The 21,311-nt window shown below is 30.6% G+C and overlaps 2 protein-coding genes across 2 annotated transcripts; one reads left to right on the top strand and one right to left on the bottom strand.

Annotated features, from left to right (window-relative positions):
• Positions 1 to 1,420: 1,420 nt before the first annotated feature.
• LOC119614457 (kappaPI-actitoxin-Avd3c-like) lies at positions 1,421 to 1,858 on the top strand. Its single transcript, XM_037970580.1, has 2 exons — positions 1,421 to 1,515; positions 1,581 to 1,858. Exons 1-2 carry the CDS (start codon positions 1,434 to 1,436, stop codon positions 1,766 to 1,768), a joined length of 270 nt encoding a protein of 89 aa, XP_037826508.1. The 5' UTR covers positions 1,421 to 1,433; the 3' UTR covers positions 1,769 to 1,858.
• Positions 1,859 to 19,353: 17,495 nt separating this feature from the next.
• Positions 19,354 to 20,402, bottom strand: LOC119614453 (odorant receptor 67d-like; the record flags this gene model as incomplete). The annotated part of the gene is made up of 3 exons (XM_037970577.1): positions 19,354 to 19,563; positions 19,626 to 19,815; positions 19,882 to 20,402. Coding segments are annotated over 3 exons (921 nt in total), but the record flags the coding sequence as incomplete, so codon positions are not given.
• Between the last annotated feature and the right edge of the window lie 909 nt (positions 20,403 to 21,311).

Raw genomic sequence — 21,311 nt, 5'->3', positions numbered from 1 at the left:
AGAACAGTCTATAGTCGAGACTATAGAACAGTCTATAGTCGAGACTATAGAACAGTCTATAGTCAAGACTATAGAACAGTCTATAGTCGAGACTATAGAACAGTCTATAGTCAAGACTATAGATCAGTCTATAGTCGAGACTATAGAACAGTCTATAATCGAGACTATAGAATAGTCTATAGTCGAGACTATAGAATAGTCTATAGTCGAGACTATAGAATAGTCTATAGTCGAGACTATAGAATAGTCTATAGTCGAGAATATAGAATAGTCTATAGTCGAGACTATAGAATAGTCTATAGTCGAGACTATAGAACAGTCTATAATCGAGACCATTGAATAGTCTATAGTCGAGACTATAGAATAGTCTATAGTCGACACTATAGAATAGTCTATAGTCGAGACTATAGAATAGTCTGTAGTCGAGACTATAGTCTGTAGTCGAGACTATAGAATAGTCTGTAGTCGAGACTATAGATCAGTCTATAGTCGAGACTATAGAACAGTCTATAGTCGAGACTATAGAACAGTCTAAAGTCGAGACTATAGAACAGTCTATATTCAAGACTATAGAACTGTCTACAATGGAGCCTATAGAAGAATCTATAGTTGAGACTATAGAACAGTCTATAGTCGAGACTACAGAACAGTCTATAGTCGAGACTATAGAATAGTATATAGTCGAGACTATAGAATAGTCTATAGTCGATACTATAGAATAATCTGTAGTTGAAACTATAGATCAGTCTATAGTCGAAACTATAGAACAGTCTATAGTCAAGACTATAGAAGAATCTATAGTCGAGACTATAGCACAGGCTATAGTCGAGACTGTAGAACAGTCTACAGTCGACTCTATTAAATCGAACAGTCTATTGTCCACACTATAGAACAGTCTATAGTCCAGACTATAGAACAGTCTATAGTCCAGACTATAGAACAGTCTATAGTCCAGACTGTAGAATTTTCTGTTGTCGGGAATGTGGAGTAATCTATAGTCGATTCTTTAAAATAGTCTGTGGTCGAGCCTATAGAAGATAGTCAAGCCTATAAATCAGTCTATAGTCGAGATTATAGATCAAGCTATAGGCGAACCACAGAACAGTCTAAAGTCGATACAATAGAAAAGTCTCTACTCGAGACTACAGAACAATTCATAGTTCAGAATATAGTATACTCTATAGTCGATACTATAGAACACTCTATAGAACAATTCTTGTGTTGTTGCAGATCTTTTAATTTTCATTGCAATATGAAAATATGGTTTCATTATATTTATAATTCTTTTATAAGGAATTTTATTGTTTTATTGTAAAAGCATTTAAACAATTGCATTAAAAACTTATTAAAATAGTACAAGGCTGCATTTTTTTGTATATAAATAAGGTTATTAAACAAAAAACCTGTTGTTACAGTTTAATTTTCTCTACAAAATGAAATTGTTATATATTTTGTCTTTTTTACTAGTCGCTTTGGTGACTTGTTGCTCGGCTCAAAATTGTAGGGGCACTCCTGGTAAGTCTGTTTTATAACATCCTACTTAGTTAATATATAATTAAATTTTAATTTAAAATTTTCAGCTAATCCTTCATGTGTTGGAGGTCGAAATGTAGGTCGTGGCCGTGGTCGCCGCTGTAGACCCCAAAACGTTTGGTATTACGATGCTCGCACTAGACGTTGTCAACGCATGCGCTATTTGGGCTGTCGTGGTAATAATAATCGTTGGTGCAACCAAGCTATTTGTGAACAGAGATGTCGTCGCCCTTAAATAATAACTCTGGACTTTCAAAAGTTTCTGTATAGTTTTCTTGTAAAATTGTATTAAGTTTAATAAAATCTTGAAGTGACTCAGAATAGAGCAATGTACTTATAGGCCTTTTGTTGGATATTATATATTATAGACAGGACTATGGCTAAGACTATAGACTAGACTATAGACTAGACTATAGACTAGACTATAGACTAGACTATAGACTAGACTATAGACTAGACTATAGACTAGACTATAGACTAGACTATAGACTAGACTATAGACTAGACTATAGACTAGACAATAGACTAGACTATAGACTAGACTATAGACTAGACTATAGACTAGACTATAGACAAGACTATAGACTAGACTATAGACTAGACTATAGACTAGACTATAGACTAGACTATAGACTAGACTATAGACTAGACTATAGACTAGACTATAGACTAGACTATAGACTAGACTATAGACTAGACAATAGACTAGACTATAGACTAGACTATAGACTAGACTATAGACTAGACTATAGACAAGACTATAGACTAGACTATAGACTAGACCAGCGGTTCCCACCGATTTTTACTTCGCGGACCCCTTGAAGAACTTATTTAATTTCGCGGACCCCCATACATATTTTTATATCTTATTGTTCTAAATAATTGTCCATCCGAAAATTGACCTAGTTCATTAATTCCTAGGTCTAATAAATGTAGAGATGTCATATCTATAAAATATTCCCGTACTTTGAGAATATATAATATTTCAGATAGGTTTTCAATTGCATGTTTTGAAGATAGAATGACTTCTTTGTTGATATGTTAACATGATGTATAATTTTATGATCGTGAGATCTTTCATGTTCATTTTTCTTCAAGGTAGCGAAAAGGTTTCTTTATCAAATATTGTCACATGTGCTTAAGGAGTCACGTTTCAAAAATTTGTTGCGATTGCAAAGGGTGAACTGAGTAAGTGAGCTAAGTTTTCGGGAAAATAATATAAGAAAGTTGGACTTCTTCTATGTTGTTGCGGAATGCGTTATCCGCATAATATATGATTTGAACTCTTTGTTAAAGTACTGTGAATTTGGAACTTAAATTTGAATTTTAAAATACCAACGAATTATTTTACTTCATGGTTTTTGGCTACATATTTACGCGAAACGCTATGGATTTTCTGATGTTAATTTAATAATATGTATTGGTCAACAAATCAAGTTAAAATCTGTGTATCACGTCGGATTGGAATATTTATAAAGAGATACATAAAGAGTCACCTCTGTTTTGGAAATATATAATTTTAGTCCTTTCAAACAAGAACACTTTTGCTTACAATTTGATAAACTTAAATCTGTAATAAGCTTGTCTTTGAATTGAACTTCATACTCCGGTACCAGTATCCCTAATTTAATTGTAAGGCAGAGTATTATTTGTCTGAAATAAAAACCATTATTTCAGTACATATACAGGAAATAAAAATTACAAATCACGCAATACTTTCTTTTATAAAAGTTATACAATAAATTTGTAGGGCCTAGCTTCTTCCTGATAAACAACCGAAAAAATTAAATTCAAAAAGTCACCAAAAAATTTGGGATTATTGCACAAAAATTGGAGATATTTGTACATACATATAAAGCAGAATATATTTTATTGGTGTTTTTTTTCGTTCGTCTTCGCGGACCCCCTAGGATTTTACTACGGACCACTAGGGGTCCGCGGACCCCCATTTGGGAACCGTTGGACTAGACTATAGACTAGACTATAGACTAGACTATAGACTAGACTATAGACTAGACTATAGACTAGACTATAGACTAGACTATAGACTAGACTATAGACTAGACTATAGACTAGACTATAGACTAGACTATAGACTAGACTATAGACTAGACTATAGACTAGACTATAGACTAGACTATAGACTAGACTATAGACTAGACTATAGACTAGACTAGACAGACTATAGACTAGACTATAGACTAGACTATAGACTAGACTATAGACTAGACTATAGACTAGACTATAGACTAGACTATAGACTAGACTATAGACTAGACTATAGACTAGACTATAGACTAGACTATAGACTAGACTATAGACTAGACTATAGACTAGACTATAGACTAGACTATAGACTAGACTCTAGACTAGACTATAGACTAGACAATAGACTAGACTATAGACTAGACTATAGACTAGACTATAGACTAGACTATAGACTAGACTATAGACTAGACTATAGACTAGACTATAGACTAGACTATAGACTAGACTATAGACTAGACTATAGACAAGACTATAGACTAGACTATAGACTAGACTATAGACTAGACTATAGACAGACTATAGACTAGACTATAGACTAGATATAGACTAGACAATAGACTAGACTATAGACTAGACTATAGATAGACTATAGACTAGACTATAGACAAGACTATAGACTAGACTATAGACTAGACTATAGATAGACTATAGACTAGACTATAGACTAGACTATAGAATAGACTATAGACTAGACTAAGATAGACTATAGACTAGACTATAGACTAGACTATAGACAAGACTATAGACTAGACTATAGACTAGACTATAGACTAGACTATAGACTAGACTATAGACTAGACTATAGACTAGACTATAGACTAGACTATAGACTAGACTATAGACTAGACTATAGACTAGACTATAGACTAGACTATAGACTAGACTATAGACTAGACTATAGACTAGACTATAGACTAGACTATAGACTAGACTATAGACTAGACTATAGACTAGACTATAGACTAGACTATAGACTAGACTAGACTAGACTATAGACTAGACTATAGACTAGACTATAGACTAGACTATAGACTAGACTATAGACTAGACATAGACTAGACTATAGACTAGACTATAGACTAGACTATAGACTAGACTATAGACTAGACTATAGACTAGACTAAAGACTAGACTATAGACTAGACTATAGACTAGACTATAGACTAGACTATAGACTAGACTATAGACTAGACTATAGACTAGACTAGACTATAGACTAGACTATAGACTAGACTATAGACTAGACTATAGACTAGACTATAGACTAGACTATAGACTAGACTATAGACTAGACTATAGACTAGACTATAGACTAGACTATAGACTAGACTATAGACTAGACTATAGACTAGACTATAGACTAGACTATAGACTAGACTATAGACTAGACTATAGACTAGACTATAGACTAGACTATAGACTAGACTATAGACTAGACATAGACTAGACTATAGACTAGACTATAGACTAGACTATAGACTAGACTATAGACTAGACTAGACTAGACTATAGACTAGACTATAGACTAGACTATAGACTAGACTATAGACTAGACTATAGACTAGACTATAGACTAGACTATAAACTAGACTATAGACTAGACTATAGACTAGACTATAGACTAGACTATAGACTAGACTATAGACTAGCCTATAGAATAGACTATAGACTAGACTATAGACTAGACTATAGACTAGCCTATAGAATAGACTATAGACTAGACTATAGACTAGAATATAGACTAGACTATAGATTAGACTATAGACTAGACTATAGACTAGACTATAGAATAGACTATAGACTAGACTATATACTAGACTATAGACTAGACTATATACCTAGACTATAGACTAGACGATAGACTAGACTAAGACTAGACTATAGACTAGACTATAGACCAGACTAATAGACTAGACGATAGACTAGACTATAGATTAGACTATAGATAGACTACTAGACTATAGACTAGACTATAGACAGACTATAGACTAGACTATAGACTAGACTATAGACTAGACTATAGACTAGACTATAGACTAGACTATAGACTAGACTATAGACTAGACTATAGACGACTATAGACTAGACTATAGACTAGACTATAGATAGACTATAGACTAGACTATAGACAGACTATAGACTAGACTATAGAATAGACTTAGACTAGAGTATAGACTAGACTATAGACTAGACTATAGACTAGACTATAGACTAGACTATAGACTAAGTTATAGACTAGACATATACTATACTATGAACTAGATTTCACAGGTAGATTTAACTAACAAATTCAAATTTTTTTACAGGTATAAAAAATACTTTGTTTTAATTTATAAACTTTTATATATATTCTACATTTAATTTAGCAAACAATATAAAATAATAAACATTAGTAACATCAGTTGTTTTTATCAATTAAACAATCCATTAACAAAAGTATAATAAAATTCTTCTAAAAATTTGATGTTATTTCTGAACAAAAAGTAAATTTATTTTAACTTAAAAAAAAGAAACATTAGCAACTGACAACAAATAAAAAGCAGCTTAAAATGCAGATTAAGACAGAGAATATTTTTTATTGCACACATAAGAGGAGTTGTTATCGTAAAAGACAAAATAATAATAAAAAAAAAAACTGGCATACATTTTACCATTTCCAGTGGCAAATGCCACTGACACCACCACTGCAGGCACATCAACAAAGCTGGTGATCATAAAAACCAAGAAAAAGTGGAAAAACATTTGTTCAATTCACAATCAAGTTGTATATTGTACCTACTAAAGTGTAGTAACAGTGATTGTGAACAAATCTTTGCAGCAAGTCATAAGTTTATGTTCTCAATGAAAAAAAAAAACAATCAAAACAAATATACATAAAGAATGTCAGAAGATAAAAAAATCAAAAATATTAAATTAATTAAAACATGCGAAATAAACAAAATTAATTTCTTTGAATTTTCATTTCTTTTATTTTCTTTATTCCACATTTTAAACTAATAAATAAACTGTTTTTAATAAATTTTAGTTTTTTTGTTTTGGTAAACAGCTGTTTGTTTTTGATTTCAGTGTTACCACTTTATCGTTTTTTTATGCTAAAATCGTTTGAATTTTTTATTATATGTTGAAATAAACAATTGGCAACACTAAACTTTCTTACAACATTCGAAAAACATATGAAAAATTGTCGTAGGAGTTATATAGAGCTTTTGCATAGAAAATACCAACAACATTGTTATGACTATTGTAGCAGCTGCTGACATACAACGCATACAACGCTACAACATCGATTGTGAATTGAACAATTGAAAAATGTTCAAGTGGTTATAAACAAAAAATAGCAGCAAAACGTAAACTAAACAGTCATGTACAACAGGGTGGCTCCTTTACTTTTTTACGTTCTTCCATTTTTTTTTTTTAAATTTTGCAAAATCGGACAAGTTTAAATAATTCTATTGGAATATCCAGTCTTCAAGATTTTTATCAAAAAGTCGCGAAAAAAAATTATATAATACCACACTTTGAAAGTATCAAACTGAAAGACACCCTAATGTGTGTAAACACGATTTCAGAAGAACAATCAGTTTTGTGCATGTTTTGGAGCAAAATGTTTCAAACCATATAAATGAAAGGCAGGAGAAGCAATCTCCACCCAAAAGAAAATTTATAGTAAAAACTGAATGAAAACATTTGTATCAAAATTCTTTGTCATGTTGGCACATTAAAGTTCAAGCATGAGATAAACTTTAAGAGCATTTGAAAAGAACAAAAAATGTTGCAAAAAAGTACGTCTAAAATACTTGATGTTCTGTGTGTGTTCTGTTCAGCAACCAACAAAAAAATTGAATAAATGAAAAATTATCTTGACTGTTGTTGTTTAAATATTTTCGTCTAAGAAAGAAAGAATGAAAGTGTAAAGAAAAAGTTTTTGTTTTTATAAATTTTTCTAAAATAAAATAGCACGAGAAGATAAAATAGCAGATGAAGATGATACTGATTATTGAAACGATAATAAGCCAGCGATAGTAACGAGAAAATTTTGCAAGTGAAAGTAAAAATCATACGAAGCAGATATTACACGCAAAAGTACTAATACTTAAGTGCCAAATACGAACATATTTGTATCTGCTACTTGTATCATTGCATGGTATAATATGAAACTCGTGTCACTGTACAACATACTGAACTAGAACTGAACTAGAACTGAATTAGAACTTAATTAGAACTGAACTAGAACTGAACTAGAACTGAACTAGAACTGAACTAGAACTGAACTAGAACTGAACTAGAACTGAACTAGAACTGAACTAGAACTGAACTAGAACTGAACTAGAACTGAACTAGAACTGAACTAGAACTGAACTAGAACTGAACTAGAACTGAACTAGAACTGAACTAGAACTGAACTAGAACTGAACTAGAACTGAACTAGAACTGAACTAGAACTAAACTAGAACTGAACTAAAACTGAACTAGAACTGAACTAGAACTGAACTAGAACTGAACTAGAACTGAACTAGAACTGAACTAGAACTGAACTAGAACTGAACTAGAACTGAACTAGAACTGAACTAGAACTGAACTAGAACTGAACTAGAACTGAACTAGAACTGAACTAGAACTGAACTAGAACTGAACTAGAACTGAACTAGAACTGAACTAGAACTGAACTAGAACTGAACTAGAACTGAACTAGAACTGAACTAGAACTGAACTAGAACTGAACTAGAACTGAACTAGAACTGAACTAGAACTGAACTAGAACTGAACTAGAACTGAACTAGAACTGAACTGAACTGAACTGAACTATAACTAGAACTGAACTAGAACTGAACTAGAACTAAACTAGAACTAAACTAGAACCGAACTAGAACTGAACTAGAACTGAACTAGAACTGAACTAGAACTGAACTAGAACTAAACTAGAACTGAACTAGAACTGAACTAGAACTGAACTAGAACTGAACTGAACTGAACTAGAACTGAACTAGAACTGAACTAGAACTGAACTAGAACTGAACTAGAACTGAACTAGAACTGAACTAGAACTGAACTAGAACTGAACTAGAACTGAACTAGAACTGAACTAGAACTGAACTAGAACTGAACTAGAACTGAACTAGAACTGAACTAGAACTGAACTAGAACTGAACTAGAACTGAACTAGAACTGAACTAGAACTGAACTAGAACTGAACTAGGGAACTGAACTAGAACGTGAACTAGAACTGAACTAGAGAACTGAACTAGAACTAGAACTGAACTAGAACTGAACTAGAACTGAAGTAGAACTGAACTAGAACTGAACTAGAACTGAACTAGAACTAAACTAGAACTGAACTAAACTGAACTAGAACTGAACTAGAACTGAACTGAACTGAACTAGAACTGAACTAGAACTGAACTAGAACTGAACTAGAACTGAACTAGAACTGAACTAGAACTGAACTAGAACTGAACTAGAACTAGAACTGAACTAGAACTGAACTAGAACTGAACTAGAACTGAACTAGAACTGAAGTAGAACTGAACTAGAACTGAACTAGAACTGAAGTAGAACTGAACTAGAACTGAACTAGAACTGAACTAGAACTGAACTAGAACTGAACTAGAACTGAACTAGAACTGAACTAGAACTGAACTAGAACTGAACTAGAACTGAACTAGAACTGAACTAGAACTGAACTAGAACTGAACTAGAACTGAACTAGAACTGAACTAGAACTGAACTAGAACTGAACTAGAACTGAACTAGAACTGAACTAGAACTGAACTAGAACTGAACTAGAACTGAACTAGAACTGAACTAGATCTGAACTAGAACTGAACTAGAACTGAACTAGAACTGAACTAGAACTGAACTAGAACTGAACTAGAACTGAACTAGAACTGAACTAGAACTGAACTAGAACTGAACTAGAACTGAACTAGAACTGAACTAGAACTGAACTAGAACTGAACTAGAACTGAACTAGAACTGAACTAGAACATGAACTAGAACTGAACTAGAACTGAACTAGAACTGAACTAGAACTGAACTAGAACTGAACTAGAACTGAACTAGAACTGAACTAGAACTGAACTAGAATGAACTAGAACTGAACTAGAACTGAACTAGAACTGAACTAGAACTGAACTAGAACTGAACTAGAACTGAACTAGAACTGAACTAGAACTGAACTAGAACTGAACTAGAACTGAACTAGAACTGAACTAGAACTGAACTAGAACTGAATAGAACTGAACTAGAACTGAACTAGAACTGAACTAGAACTGAACTAGAACTGAACTAGAACTGAACTAGAACTGAACTAGAACTGAACTAGAACTGAACTAGAACTGAACTAGAACTGAACTAGAACTGAACTAAACTGAACTAGAACTGAACTAGAACTGAACTAAACTGAACTAGAACTGAACTAGAACTGAACTAGAACTGAACTAGAACTGAACTAGAACTGAACTAGAACTGAACTAGCACGAACTAGAACTGAACTAGAACTGAACTAGAACTGAACTAGAACTGAACTAGAACTGAACTAGAACTGAACTAGAACTGAACTAGAACTGAACTAGAACTGAACTAGAACTGAAACTAGAACTGAACTAGAACTGAACTAGAACTGAACTAGAACTGAACTAGAACTGAACTAGAACTGAACTAGATCTGAACTAGATCTGAACTAGAACTGAACTAGAACTGAACCTGAACTAGAACTGAACCTGAACTAGAACTGAACCTGAACTAGAACTGAACCTGAACTAGAACTGAACCTGAACTAGAACTGAACCTGAACTAGAACTGAACTAGAACTGAACTAGAACTGAACTAGAACTGAACTAGAACTGAACTAGAACTGAACTAGAACTGAACTAGAACTGAACTAGAACTGAACTAGAACTGAACTAGAACTGAACTAGAACTGAACTAGAACTGAACTAGAACTCAACTAGAACTGAACTAGAACTGAACTAGAACTGACTAGAACTGAACTAGAACTGAACTAGAACTGAACTAGAACTGAACTAGAACTGAACTAGAACTGACTAGAACTGAACTAGAACTGAACTAGAACTGAACTAGAACTGAAACTAGAACTGAAACTAGAACTGAACTAGAACTGAACTAGAACTGACTAGAACTGAACTAGAACTGAACTAGAACTGAACTAGAACTGAACTAGAACTGAACTAGAACTGAACTAGAACTGACTAGAACTGAACTAGAACTGAACTAGAACTGAACTGAACTAGAACTGAACTAGAACTGAACTAGAACTGAACTAGAACTGAACTAGAACTGACTAGAACTGACTAGAACTGAACTAGAACTGAACTAGAACTGAACTAGAACTGAACTAGAACTGAACTAGAACCTGAACTAGAACCGACTGAATGAACTAGAACTGAACTAGACCTGATCTAGAACATCACAAAAGTCGACACTACGGTCGTCAAGTATCAATGCAATAATGAAATTAATCTTGCTAACTGTGAATTGCATATACCATCCTATTATTTCGTACCACTATACGTATGAGTATTTTAATTGCAGTGGTCCATAAAGTGTAATCAATGAATGTTACTATGTCGTGTATGAATGTATAAGTTTGTGTAATTGTAAATTTGCTAGTATTTTTCATTTGGTGATAAGTTACAGTGTATTCTAAAACGAAAAACTGCATAAAAGTAGCTGCTGTTATTTGTTCTAAGTTTAAAAAGTGAAATATTTGGAGAACATAACACAAAAATAATTCAAATGTCTTTTTTTGTAAACTTTAATGATGACAATCACCAGGGGAATCAAAAACTAACCAATGGACAAAAATCGTTAAAATATTTGACACCTATTAAAGTTCATACAGTGCTTTACAGATTTTATTTCCGCTAACGACTTTAGTTTTAAGGCTTATTATATTTACCAGCTGTACTAAGTGGAATTTCTGTTTTACAGCACATGTAGTTACTCAATTCTATATAAAACCTGGATTATCTAAATGTGTACTTGGTTACCCTGACAATCTCTATGTAATATGTATGTAAAAATATAGATGTTAAAATAAAGAAAAACATGGTAAACAAGACATATAATGGTCAAGATACATATTTATACATGCAGCAACATGCTAAGTTTAAAAGTCACAACAAATTGGTGTTCTTTTTTGTTTATTTTTGTTTTTCTTGTTGTCTAAAGTTTCTCTGGTATAAAAGTTTTCTTTGTACTCTAATGGTATAACTATGTATGTTTGTTTATAAAATAATTGGCACTAAGCAAAATATGGGAAACAAGTAGAAGGATTTTTTTTTTTATTTTTCTAATACTATGAATGTGTGTATCAGTATCAGGTTTGTTTAGAAAATACTTTAAAGTTTTGTAGAACATGGAAAGGGATTTTAAAATAAAAACATATTTTGTTTAATAAGTATCATACATTTTATAGTTTTTTGAATAATTATACATATCCATACTAAGGACTATTAATCCCAGGAGTCAATTATGAATTAAAAATAAAGTAAAAACAAAACCAACATTCAACTTTAGACAGTTTTCAAAATGAGGCGATTTTGCTATTTTCAATACTAAGACAGACTTGATATAGTTCTAGTTCAGTTCTAGATCAGTTCTAGTTCAGTTCTAGTTCAGTTCTAGCTTAGTTCTAGTTTCAGTTCTAAGTTCAGTCAGTTCGTTAGTTCAGTTCTAGTTCAGTTCTAGTTCAGTTCTAGTTCTAGTTCAGTTCTAGTTCAGTTCTAGTTCGTTCTAGTTCAGTTCTAGTTCAGTTCTAGTTCAGTTCTAGTTCAGTTCTAGTTCAGTTCTAGTTCAGTTCTAGTTCAGTTCTAGTTCAGTTCTAGTTCAGTTCTAGTTCAGTTCTAGTTCAGTTCTAGTTCAGTTCTAGTTCAGTTCTAGTTCAGTTCTAGTTCAGTTCTAGTTCAGTTCTAGTTCAGTTCTAGTTCAGTTCTAGTTCAGTTCTAGTTCAGTTCTAGTTCAGTTCTAGTTCAGTTCTAGTTCAGTTCTAGTTCAGTTCTAGTTCAGTTCTAGTTCAGTTCTAGTTCAGTTCTAGTTCAGTTCTAGTTCAGTTCTAGTTCAGTTCTAGTTCAGTTCTAGTTCAGTTCTAGTTCAGTTCTAGTTCAGTTCTAGTTCATTCTAGTTCAGTTCTAGTTCAGTTCTAGTTCAGTTCTAGTTAGTCTAGTTCAGTTCTAGTTCAGTTCTAGTTCAGTTCTAGTTCAGTTCTAGTTCAGTTCTAGTTCAGTTCTAGTTCAGTTCTAGTTCAGTTCTAGTTCAGTTCTAGTTCAGTTCTAGTTCAGTTCTAGTTCAGTTCTAGTTCAGTTCTAGTTCAGTTCTAGTTCAGTTCTAGTTCAGTTCTAGTTCAGTTCTAGTTCAGTTCTATTAACATTCTGGTATGTGTACATACATATTTTCATGTTGAAGTATGTAAAAATTTAAATAGCACTATAAGAAATATGCCCGTGTATATTTATCATTCCCAGTTCTTGGTTTTTGTGTCATTCCTATACATGTATTGGTTTAGGTTTTTGTGCCACAAAATATATCATCATTGTATCGCAATATGAACTTGTGTTTATGCAGTTTTGGTGTTTATATTAGACCAGCTCGTTCCTTAGAAATTCGTATAATATAACATTACATTTTTAACCCATCGTATATGGACAGCAGATAATAATTATAGGTATTAAAATATCAATTTTGTTTTTGGGCTTTAAAAAGCTAATTGCATCCATATTTAAAAATTAAATTAGTTTTTTAAGGTCACTACTAATATGCATCTGTATGAATTCATGTGTGTTTGTTTAATGCTTGTATGTAATGTTAACTTAAGACTTCAAGGGTATGACCTTCTTTCTTTTAAAGCTAAATAAATAAACAGTTTGTGTGTGCAATGTGTACGTTAATGAAAAATATAGTACTATGGTATCATGGCCATCCAGCCACACCAGCACTACTACTTATAACAAATATATAGGGTATTTTTGTTTTTGAACAAAGCTTTGATTAGAAAGTATTCGTGCAATTAAAATTCCCCTCGATCATTATAAAACTCAGACCAATTATAGAAGTAAGCGCCAAAGAAAAGTATTTTTTTGTGAAAATTTTTACTCAGAAATTATGTTCGAATTTCTTCTTTATCAGTTTATAAATACGAACTGTTCTCTTTGTGCCAACCACCGCTGTTGGTCATATAATGGTTCATTTATAATTTTCTTACTTTCTCTCTCATTTATCTTGTATACATTATCAAGGTAATTTTTTCATTTTCTCTTTTTAAGCATTTTACTAAACTGACACATTTAGAAATTTTTCTTTACACTTTTTTTTATACGTATTACTATTAAATTTATTTCCTTTTAGATTTTGTTTTGAGGAAAATAGAAACAAGAAAATAGCATCAAGAAAAAATTATGTAGAATGAAAAAATCTAGTAGCTCTTTAACAAAAGCTTCATAATAAATGTGTGGGAATTTGAAACAAAAAGTAACCCAGTAGTTTATCGAAATTGTAAAGGGAGAATTTTGCAAAATTATTTTAGATTAATTAGGGTTGTTACATCCTGAAAATGGGCAATATACGTCAATGATTTCATCTGGTATTCATAGAAGAGGCCAGCGCCTGAAATACAGTGTAAGCCACAGCATTGCTCTTGACACGACAAAACTGTTATATAGAACATTTTTATAGAAAAACTGTTATACTGAAAGTCTCAATATTAACAACTGTTATACGTAAACATTTCTATAGAGAAAACTTGAATAAAGAGAATTTTATATATTGTTACACAAAAAAGTTCTTTTTTCAGAAATATTTATTTTTATAGAAAAAAAAAACTGTTATACACAATGATTTCTATAGAGAGAACTGTTATATAGAAAGTTTTCTATACATAAAACTGTAATACAGAAAATTTGTAAGGAAAAAAATTGTTATATTGAAGGTTTTATATATAAATAACTGTTATACAGAAGATTTTCAAAACAAAAATCTATTATACAGAAAGATTTCTATACAAGTACAGAAATTTTCCCAAGAAAAACTGTTATACTGAAGGTTTTATATGCAAATAACTGTTATACTAAAAGTTTTCTATACATAAAACTGTAATACAGAAAATTTTCTAAAGAAAAAACTGTTATAACCGAAGGTTTTATATACAAATAACTGTTATACCGAAGATTTTCAAAACAAAAATGTATTATACAGAAAGATTTCTATACAGGTACAGAAATTTTCTTATGGAAAACTGTTATACAGAAAGTTTCTATACATAAAACTGTAATACAGAAATTTTCTAAAGAAAAAATTGTGTTACTCTGAAGTTTTATATACAAATAACTGTTATATAGAAGATTTTGAAAACATAAATTTATTACACAGAAAGATTTCTATACAGATACAGAAATTTTCTTAAGAAAAAACTGTTATACTGAATATTTTATATACAAATAACTGTTATACTGAAAGTTTTCTATACATAAAACTGTAATACAGAAATTTTCTAAAGAAAAAACTGTTATACTGAAGGTTTCATATACAAATAACTGTTATACAGAAGATTTTCAAAACAAAAATCTATTATACAGAAATATTTCTATAAAGATACAGAAATTTTCTCAAGAAATAACTGTTATAAACTGAAAGTTTTCTATACATAAAACTGTAATACAGAAATTTTCTAAAGAAAAAACTGTTATACTGAAGGTTTTATATACAATAACTGTTATACAGAAGATTTTCGAAACAAGAATTTATCCAAAAAATGTTACTTAAACTTTTTTATAGAAAAAATATTATACAAATATTTTAGAAAAAAAAAACTTGTATACGAAAAATTTTTGTAGAAAATAGTGTTATACACCTTTTAAATAAAGTTTATGCTTTTCTATATTAAAATTTTATAAAAATTGTGTTATACAGAATTCGTTTATAGAAAAAACTGACAACAAAATTGTAAGGATAGTGGACAAATTTAATGAAAATTATAAAAAAAATTTACTAAGGAACAAGAAAGTGTCGAAAAAATCTTTTTGTATTTTCTATTTTAAACATGTATTTTAAAATTCAATTGAACTAAGTGATTGGTGACCATCTAGAGTGGTTTCCGTTTTTTTTTCTCTCAAAAATAACTTAAATAAAACTTAAATGAACACACTCCTACACACACAAAGTTATCAATTTAAAACGGAAATGTATAAAACATTTTCATTTTTATGCAAGTTTAAGTTAACTTCTCTAAGTTATCAACTTTTTTAAAAAATGCAATAAAATAAAATGCAGAAAAGAAAATCTAACAAAAAAATACTATAAGAATATAAACAATTGAAATAGTAGAATAATATTTGTTCTTTTGTTTTTGAAACACAGCTGCTTGCTTTTTTTTGTGGTTCTTATTCTATTATTGGGTAAAAATTTAAAATAAAAATAAAGAGATATTGGAATGTTCTACTTTTATGTGAGGTTTTATTTAGCAAGTGAAAAGAAATGGTAATTAATTTTAAAAACATATTTAAACACCATTTGATGGCAACCTGAACATGTCCGTCTGGCAATGTGGCATTTTGAGAATTGTATTTGAAAAATTTAAATTAATTCCCATCAAAAATTTTATATTTTATAAAAATAGTTTTAAAATAATTTTTTTCGCTTAATATGACTAATTAGTAGAACATTAATTATCTATATATAATGCTCATAAAAATTATATTAAACATTTATGTCAAAAACTCATATTTTCATTATTTATCCTGTTTACGTTTTGGCAAAAAAAATATAAAATTTAATTTCTAAAACTTTAAAACTATTTAATATTTGCCTTTTTAAGTGATAGAACCTAAAAAAAGGTACCAACTTAACTAAAGTATAACATACAATGATTAATGGTTTTAAAATCTAGGAAATTTGTTTTAAACTCAAAAATATCTGAAGTTTTCTCGTATTTTTTTCTGTAAAGGATTTTAGTAACTTCATGAATAAAACAGGAGGAAGGTAAAGTGTGTTTAAATATTATGGTTTTAGGACATAAATAAGGAGTTTGTGTTTTTCATGTACCCGACAGTTTTGAAGACTAACTAACTAACTAACTAACTAACTAACTAACTAACTAACTAACTAACTAACTAACTAACTAACTAACTAACTAACTAACTAACTACTAACTAACTAACTAACTAACTAACTAACTAACTAACTACTAACTAACTAACTAACTAACTAACTAACTAACTAACTAACTAACTAACTAACTACTAACTAACTACTAACTAACTAACTAACTAACTAACTAACTAACTAACTAACTAACTAACTAACTAACTAACTAACTAACTACTAACTAACTAACTAACTAACTAACTAACTAACTAACTAACTAACTAACTAACTAACTAACTAACTAACTAACTACTAACTAACTAACTAACTAACTAACTACTAACTAACTAACTAACTAACTAACTACTAACTAACTAACTAACTAACTAACTAACTAACTAACTAACTAACTAACTAACTAACTAACTAACTACTAACTAACTAACTAACTAACTAACTAACTAACTAACTAACTAACTAACTAACTACTAACTAACTAACTAACTAACTAACTAACTAACTAACTAACTACTAACTAACTAACTAACTAACTAACTAACTAACTAACTAACTAACTAACTAACTAACTAACTAACTAACTAACTAACTAACTAACTAACTAACTAACTAACTACTAACTAACTAACTAACTAACTAACTACTAACTAACTAACTAACTAACTAACTAACTACTAACTAACTAACTAACTACTAACTAACTAACTAACTAACTAACTAACTAACTAACTAACTAACTAACTACTAACTACTAACTTTTGTTCCCACAAATTAAAAAACTTCATCTGATAGATCAAAATCCACTAAGGGTTTGTCATTCCGTTTGTAATTTCTACAATATAATTTTCCTACCCTATAAAGTATATATATTCTGGATCCTTATATACCATGTCCGTCTGCCTGTTGTAATCAATTTCCTGAAGACCCCAGATATCTTTAGGATCTCAATCTTCAATACTTCTATCTGACATACTTTCAAAAAAGTTTCCCATTTAAAGTCAGACAAATCGGTTCATAAGTAACGGAGATATGAGCAAAAAACTGAGACAAACTCCTCTGAAAATTTCGTCAAAAAATTAGTATCTTTTTCATGCGGACGCATGAAAAACAACTATAATGTTCAGTTGTGCTGGTTTGTGTTTGCTTGTTTATAGTAAACAGTAAACCGCTGGAAACAACAACGTTTAGTATTTGTGTTTGTCGTTCTGAATCTTTCTTTGTGAACGAAATGCGAATTTTTTTGGAAAAATTAAAGAAAAATTCTTAAATTTAACACTATGGTGAAGGATGTATAAGAATCGGTACAGCCGAATGTAGCACTCTTACTTGTTTGTTTACCCATTTTCTCCTTCCATACTACTATAAACGCATACTTGATATTTGTTTATATCAATATATCATTAACACGTATAAGTACAGGTGTCGCTAATATAATCACCATATCTTTGGGAAAAAAGGGCATGACCTTGGGCAAAACTGGGAGATATGTTTTTTTTTTATCACATGGTAGTATCCGTATAAGTCTTTATAGCAGAAATTATGGCGAACTATGAGACATTGGTGTTAGATAAAAAATTGTGATCATGATCGATTGTACAGAATTCGGCTCTAACAGAGGACATCTAGAAGAGCGATATAAGCTGATAATGTTAAATCTAAGAATATAATGGCCTAACATAACATTTAATGGTTAGTAGTCTTAAAAATAAGAGGTGGCTAGTCTTTTTTGAACCGTTTATGATCCACTCTAATTGCTAGCTATGTATGTATTATTATGTATATTAAGGACATAGATCATATACACCCAGAACTGCTGAATAATTTTCGAAATACTCTTAAGATTTTATATTTTTCATACTCTTGGTAAGGTTTGTATTATTGAGAGCTGCAACTTTTAGAATACTTTTTTTTAACTTCAAGCAGAACTTGTAGTAGTTGTATTAAGTTGTAAAATATTTATAATATGAAATATGCTTTTGATAAAATTGTAAGATTCTTTTCTATATACGAGACTTTTGGATTCTTCTGTTTAAAGTTTTAGAAAAAAATTATGCATTTTTTGAATGTGATAAAATATTTATTTGAAATTAATTGCAATAAATGTAACGAACATGTACTTTGTGAAAAAAAAACAATTTTAAAATAATACTGTGTCTTTGTCTAACATGGTAGTTCACTATTCTTAAACAGTCAAGTAGTGTAGTGTAGGTATTCAATTTCGTCAGCTGTGTCATAAGTATATGTTTTAGGTAGACTTTCAATTTAGAGATTTCTTCAACATCATCGTAATTCACCAAAAACTATACAAACTAAGTGACCAACTAGCGTTATATAATAATGCGTTTCCGTAGAGCTATCTATGAAAGACTAAACGTATGGCAAAACATCAAGACGTGTATTATCGACAGACAGACAGACAGACAGACAGATAAACAGACAGACAGACAGACAGACAGACAGACAGACAGATAGATAGATAGATAGATATATAGATAGACAGACAGACAGACAGACATACGGACATACGGACGGACATTCTTGTGCTGGCTAAAGTGATTTTGTCTAACGTTAATATGCAATACATTCAGCTACTTCGTGAGTATAATATTGTGCAATTATCAAAATATTATTCTAAATTAAAAACATCGAAATATTTCTTTAGTTTAGAGACTCATTTAACATCATTGTTATGGTATAAACGGTTTTTGTAATTTGCAAGGCAGTATTTAGCGATAAAGGTGCAACACCACCAATTGAAATGCCCGTGGCCTGTTGAGATTCTCGCAGCATAATTAAAATCATTTTTTGTTCCGGTACCGTCAAATAATACCAACAAGAATTATAGATCATATCAATAACATCTTCGTTCTGTAAGGCAAACAAAAAGTTTTCATTCTTTATAAAAAAAAAATGTAATATTAAAACTTTACCGATAGTTCGACTAAATTTCCCAAAGAGCAATATGAAATTAGCAGGGAATATAAATAGAGTAAATATACTGGTGCCTGTAGCCATATGCCCATTAACATGCATACAATAGTGCAGACAATACCCACACATTCAGAACTCACTTGAACGAAAAACACCCAAAAAAATGTATCCTTTATCGCTGTACAGAAACTTTTCAAATACAGAAAATGTTACAAAAAAAATCCATAAAATCTATTAAGCAGATGTTGAGTTTACAATAAATATTTCTGATGCCATTTGAATATATCTTTTAGAGATTCTCTAGATTTTTCTGGATCTTTGGGAAATTCCTTTAAAATTTCATCCAAATCATCAAATTTACATTGTAAAATATTCTTTACCAGTGTCACATGAGAAACGTATATAAATAGAATTGAATCATTGGCAAAATTGCCTAATGCGCCAAAAACTACACAAACTAAATGACCAGCTAGTGTTATATAGTAACCCCATTCCGTAGAGCTGTCTACGAACGGCCAAGCGAATGGCAGAACATCAATATGTTTATTATCGAAAATCCACTTATAGAGAGGAGCAGCAGTTATACCCAAAGAACAAAACAACACAGGTATGAAGGTGGCAAGTTGTAGTTTCTTAACCAATAATATATTGTATTTTAACCATTTTGTATATGACAATGATTTTATTTCGAATGTTTCGTACATATCCAATATTTCCTTATACATAAAACGAAATATCTTTTCCTTCTTGACCACATTTACCAGTTTGATATAGCCCTATTCCGGGGGGTTGAGATATTGAAGAAATATTTATAATGAAATTATAAACCAAATATATACCTGTACTGCAGTGCCAACCACAGATGTAGTTTTCAACAGAACATAAACATCTCCCTTGACAATAACATCGATGTAGTTACTATATAAGATACTTCCCAGTGCTATGTTTATAACAAGAAACACTACCAAGGTTTTCCAATCCTTTTTATAATTATCATTTATAATGTCACAGCCACAAAGTCGGGCAAAATTTCGAGAAAAATTAAATAAATTCTTAAATTGTTGAGAATATTTGTATGACATTGTTCAATGAAATATTGTAGTTTATTAAGCCACAGGTAATATGTATCTGAAAAATCTTGGGAAATGTTGCCACTTCTTAAGGTCAATTAAAAGTATATCCTTATAGGATATACTTATAGGATAAGTGGTGCTACTTATATTGCAACCCTTTATAATTGTCATTATTTATAAGAAAACTGTCACCTGCATATGTGTTTTAATATCGTTTAATTAGCATCGAATGATTGCAAAATACAAAACATTTAAAATAATTAATTTTATTCTAAATACTATTACAGTTATATACATATTAGCGTTTTAATTTTTAAAACACACAATACCATCACCTGTTGGCAAACACCTATACTAAATGACTCTGCATGAGTATACCCTACAACACTTACTATATACATATATTTTACAAACCGTTCTGAATTGTGTTTTACACTCTGAGGCAAAGATCATCTTCATTTTTTCATTCTAAGTGGAAAATTTTACATAGTAAATTGCACGACACCTGTACGTATACGTATTAATGATTTACTGATATTACAAATATTAAGTATACGCCTAAATCAAAGGAGCATTTGAAACATTTTTTAACACCTTAAAATCATTTTTTTA

The sequence above is a fragment of the Lucilia sericata genome, unplaced genomic scaffold, assembly GCF_015586225.1.
Source record: "Lucilia sericata isolate MDLA Ls3-8-SP2 unplaced genomic scaffold, ASM1558622v1 Contig002920F_arrow, whole genome shotgun sequence".
Taxonomy (NCBI): domain Eukaryota; kingdom Metazoa; phylum Arthropoda; class Insecta; order Diptera; family Calliphoridae; genus Lucilia; species Lucilia sericata.
Note: the sequence above shows the minus strand (reverse complement) of the source record. Positions and strands in the feature narration are given on the sequence as shown.

What these genes read in the sequence shown, in the direction of transcription:
- LOC119614457 (XM_037970580.1), top strand. Translation starts at nt 1,434, where the DNA reads ATGAAATTGTTATATATTTTGTCTTTTTTACTAGTCGCTTTGGTGACT. An exon ending in AAATTGTAGGGGCACTCCTG is followed by an intron (nt 1,516 to 1,580) that starts GTAAGTCTGTTT and finishes TAAAATTTTCAG; the next exon opens with CTAATCCTTCATGTGTTGGA.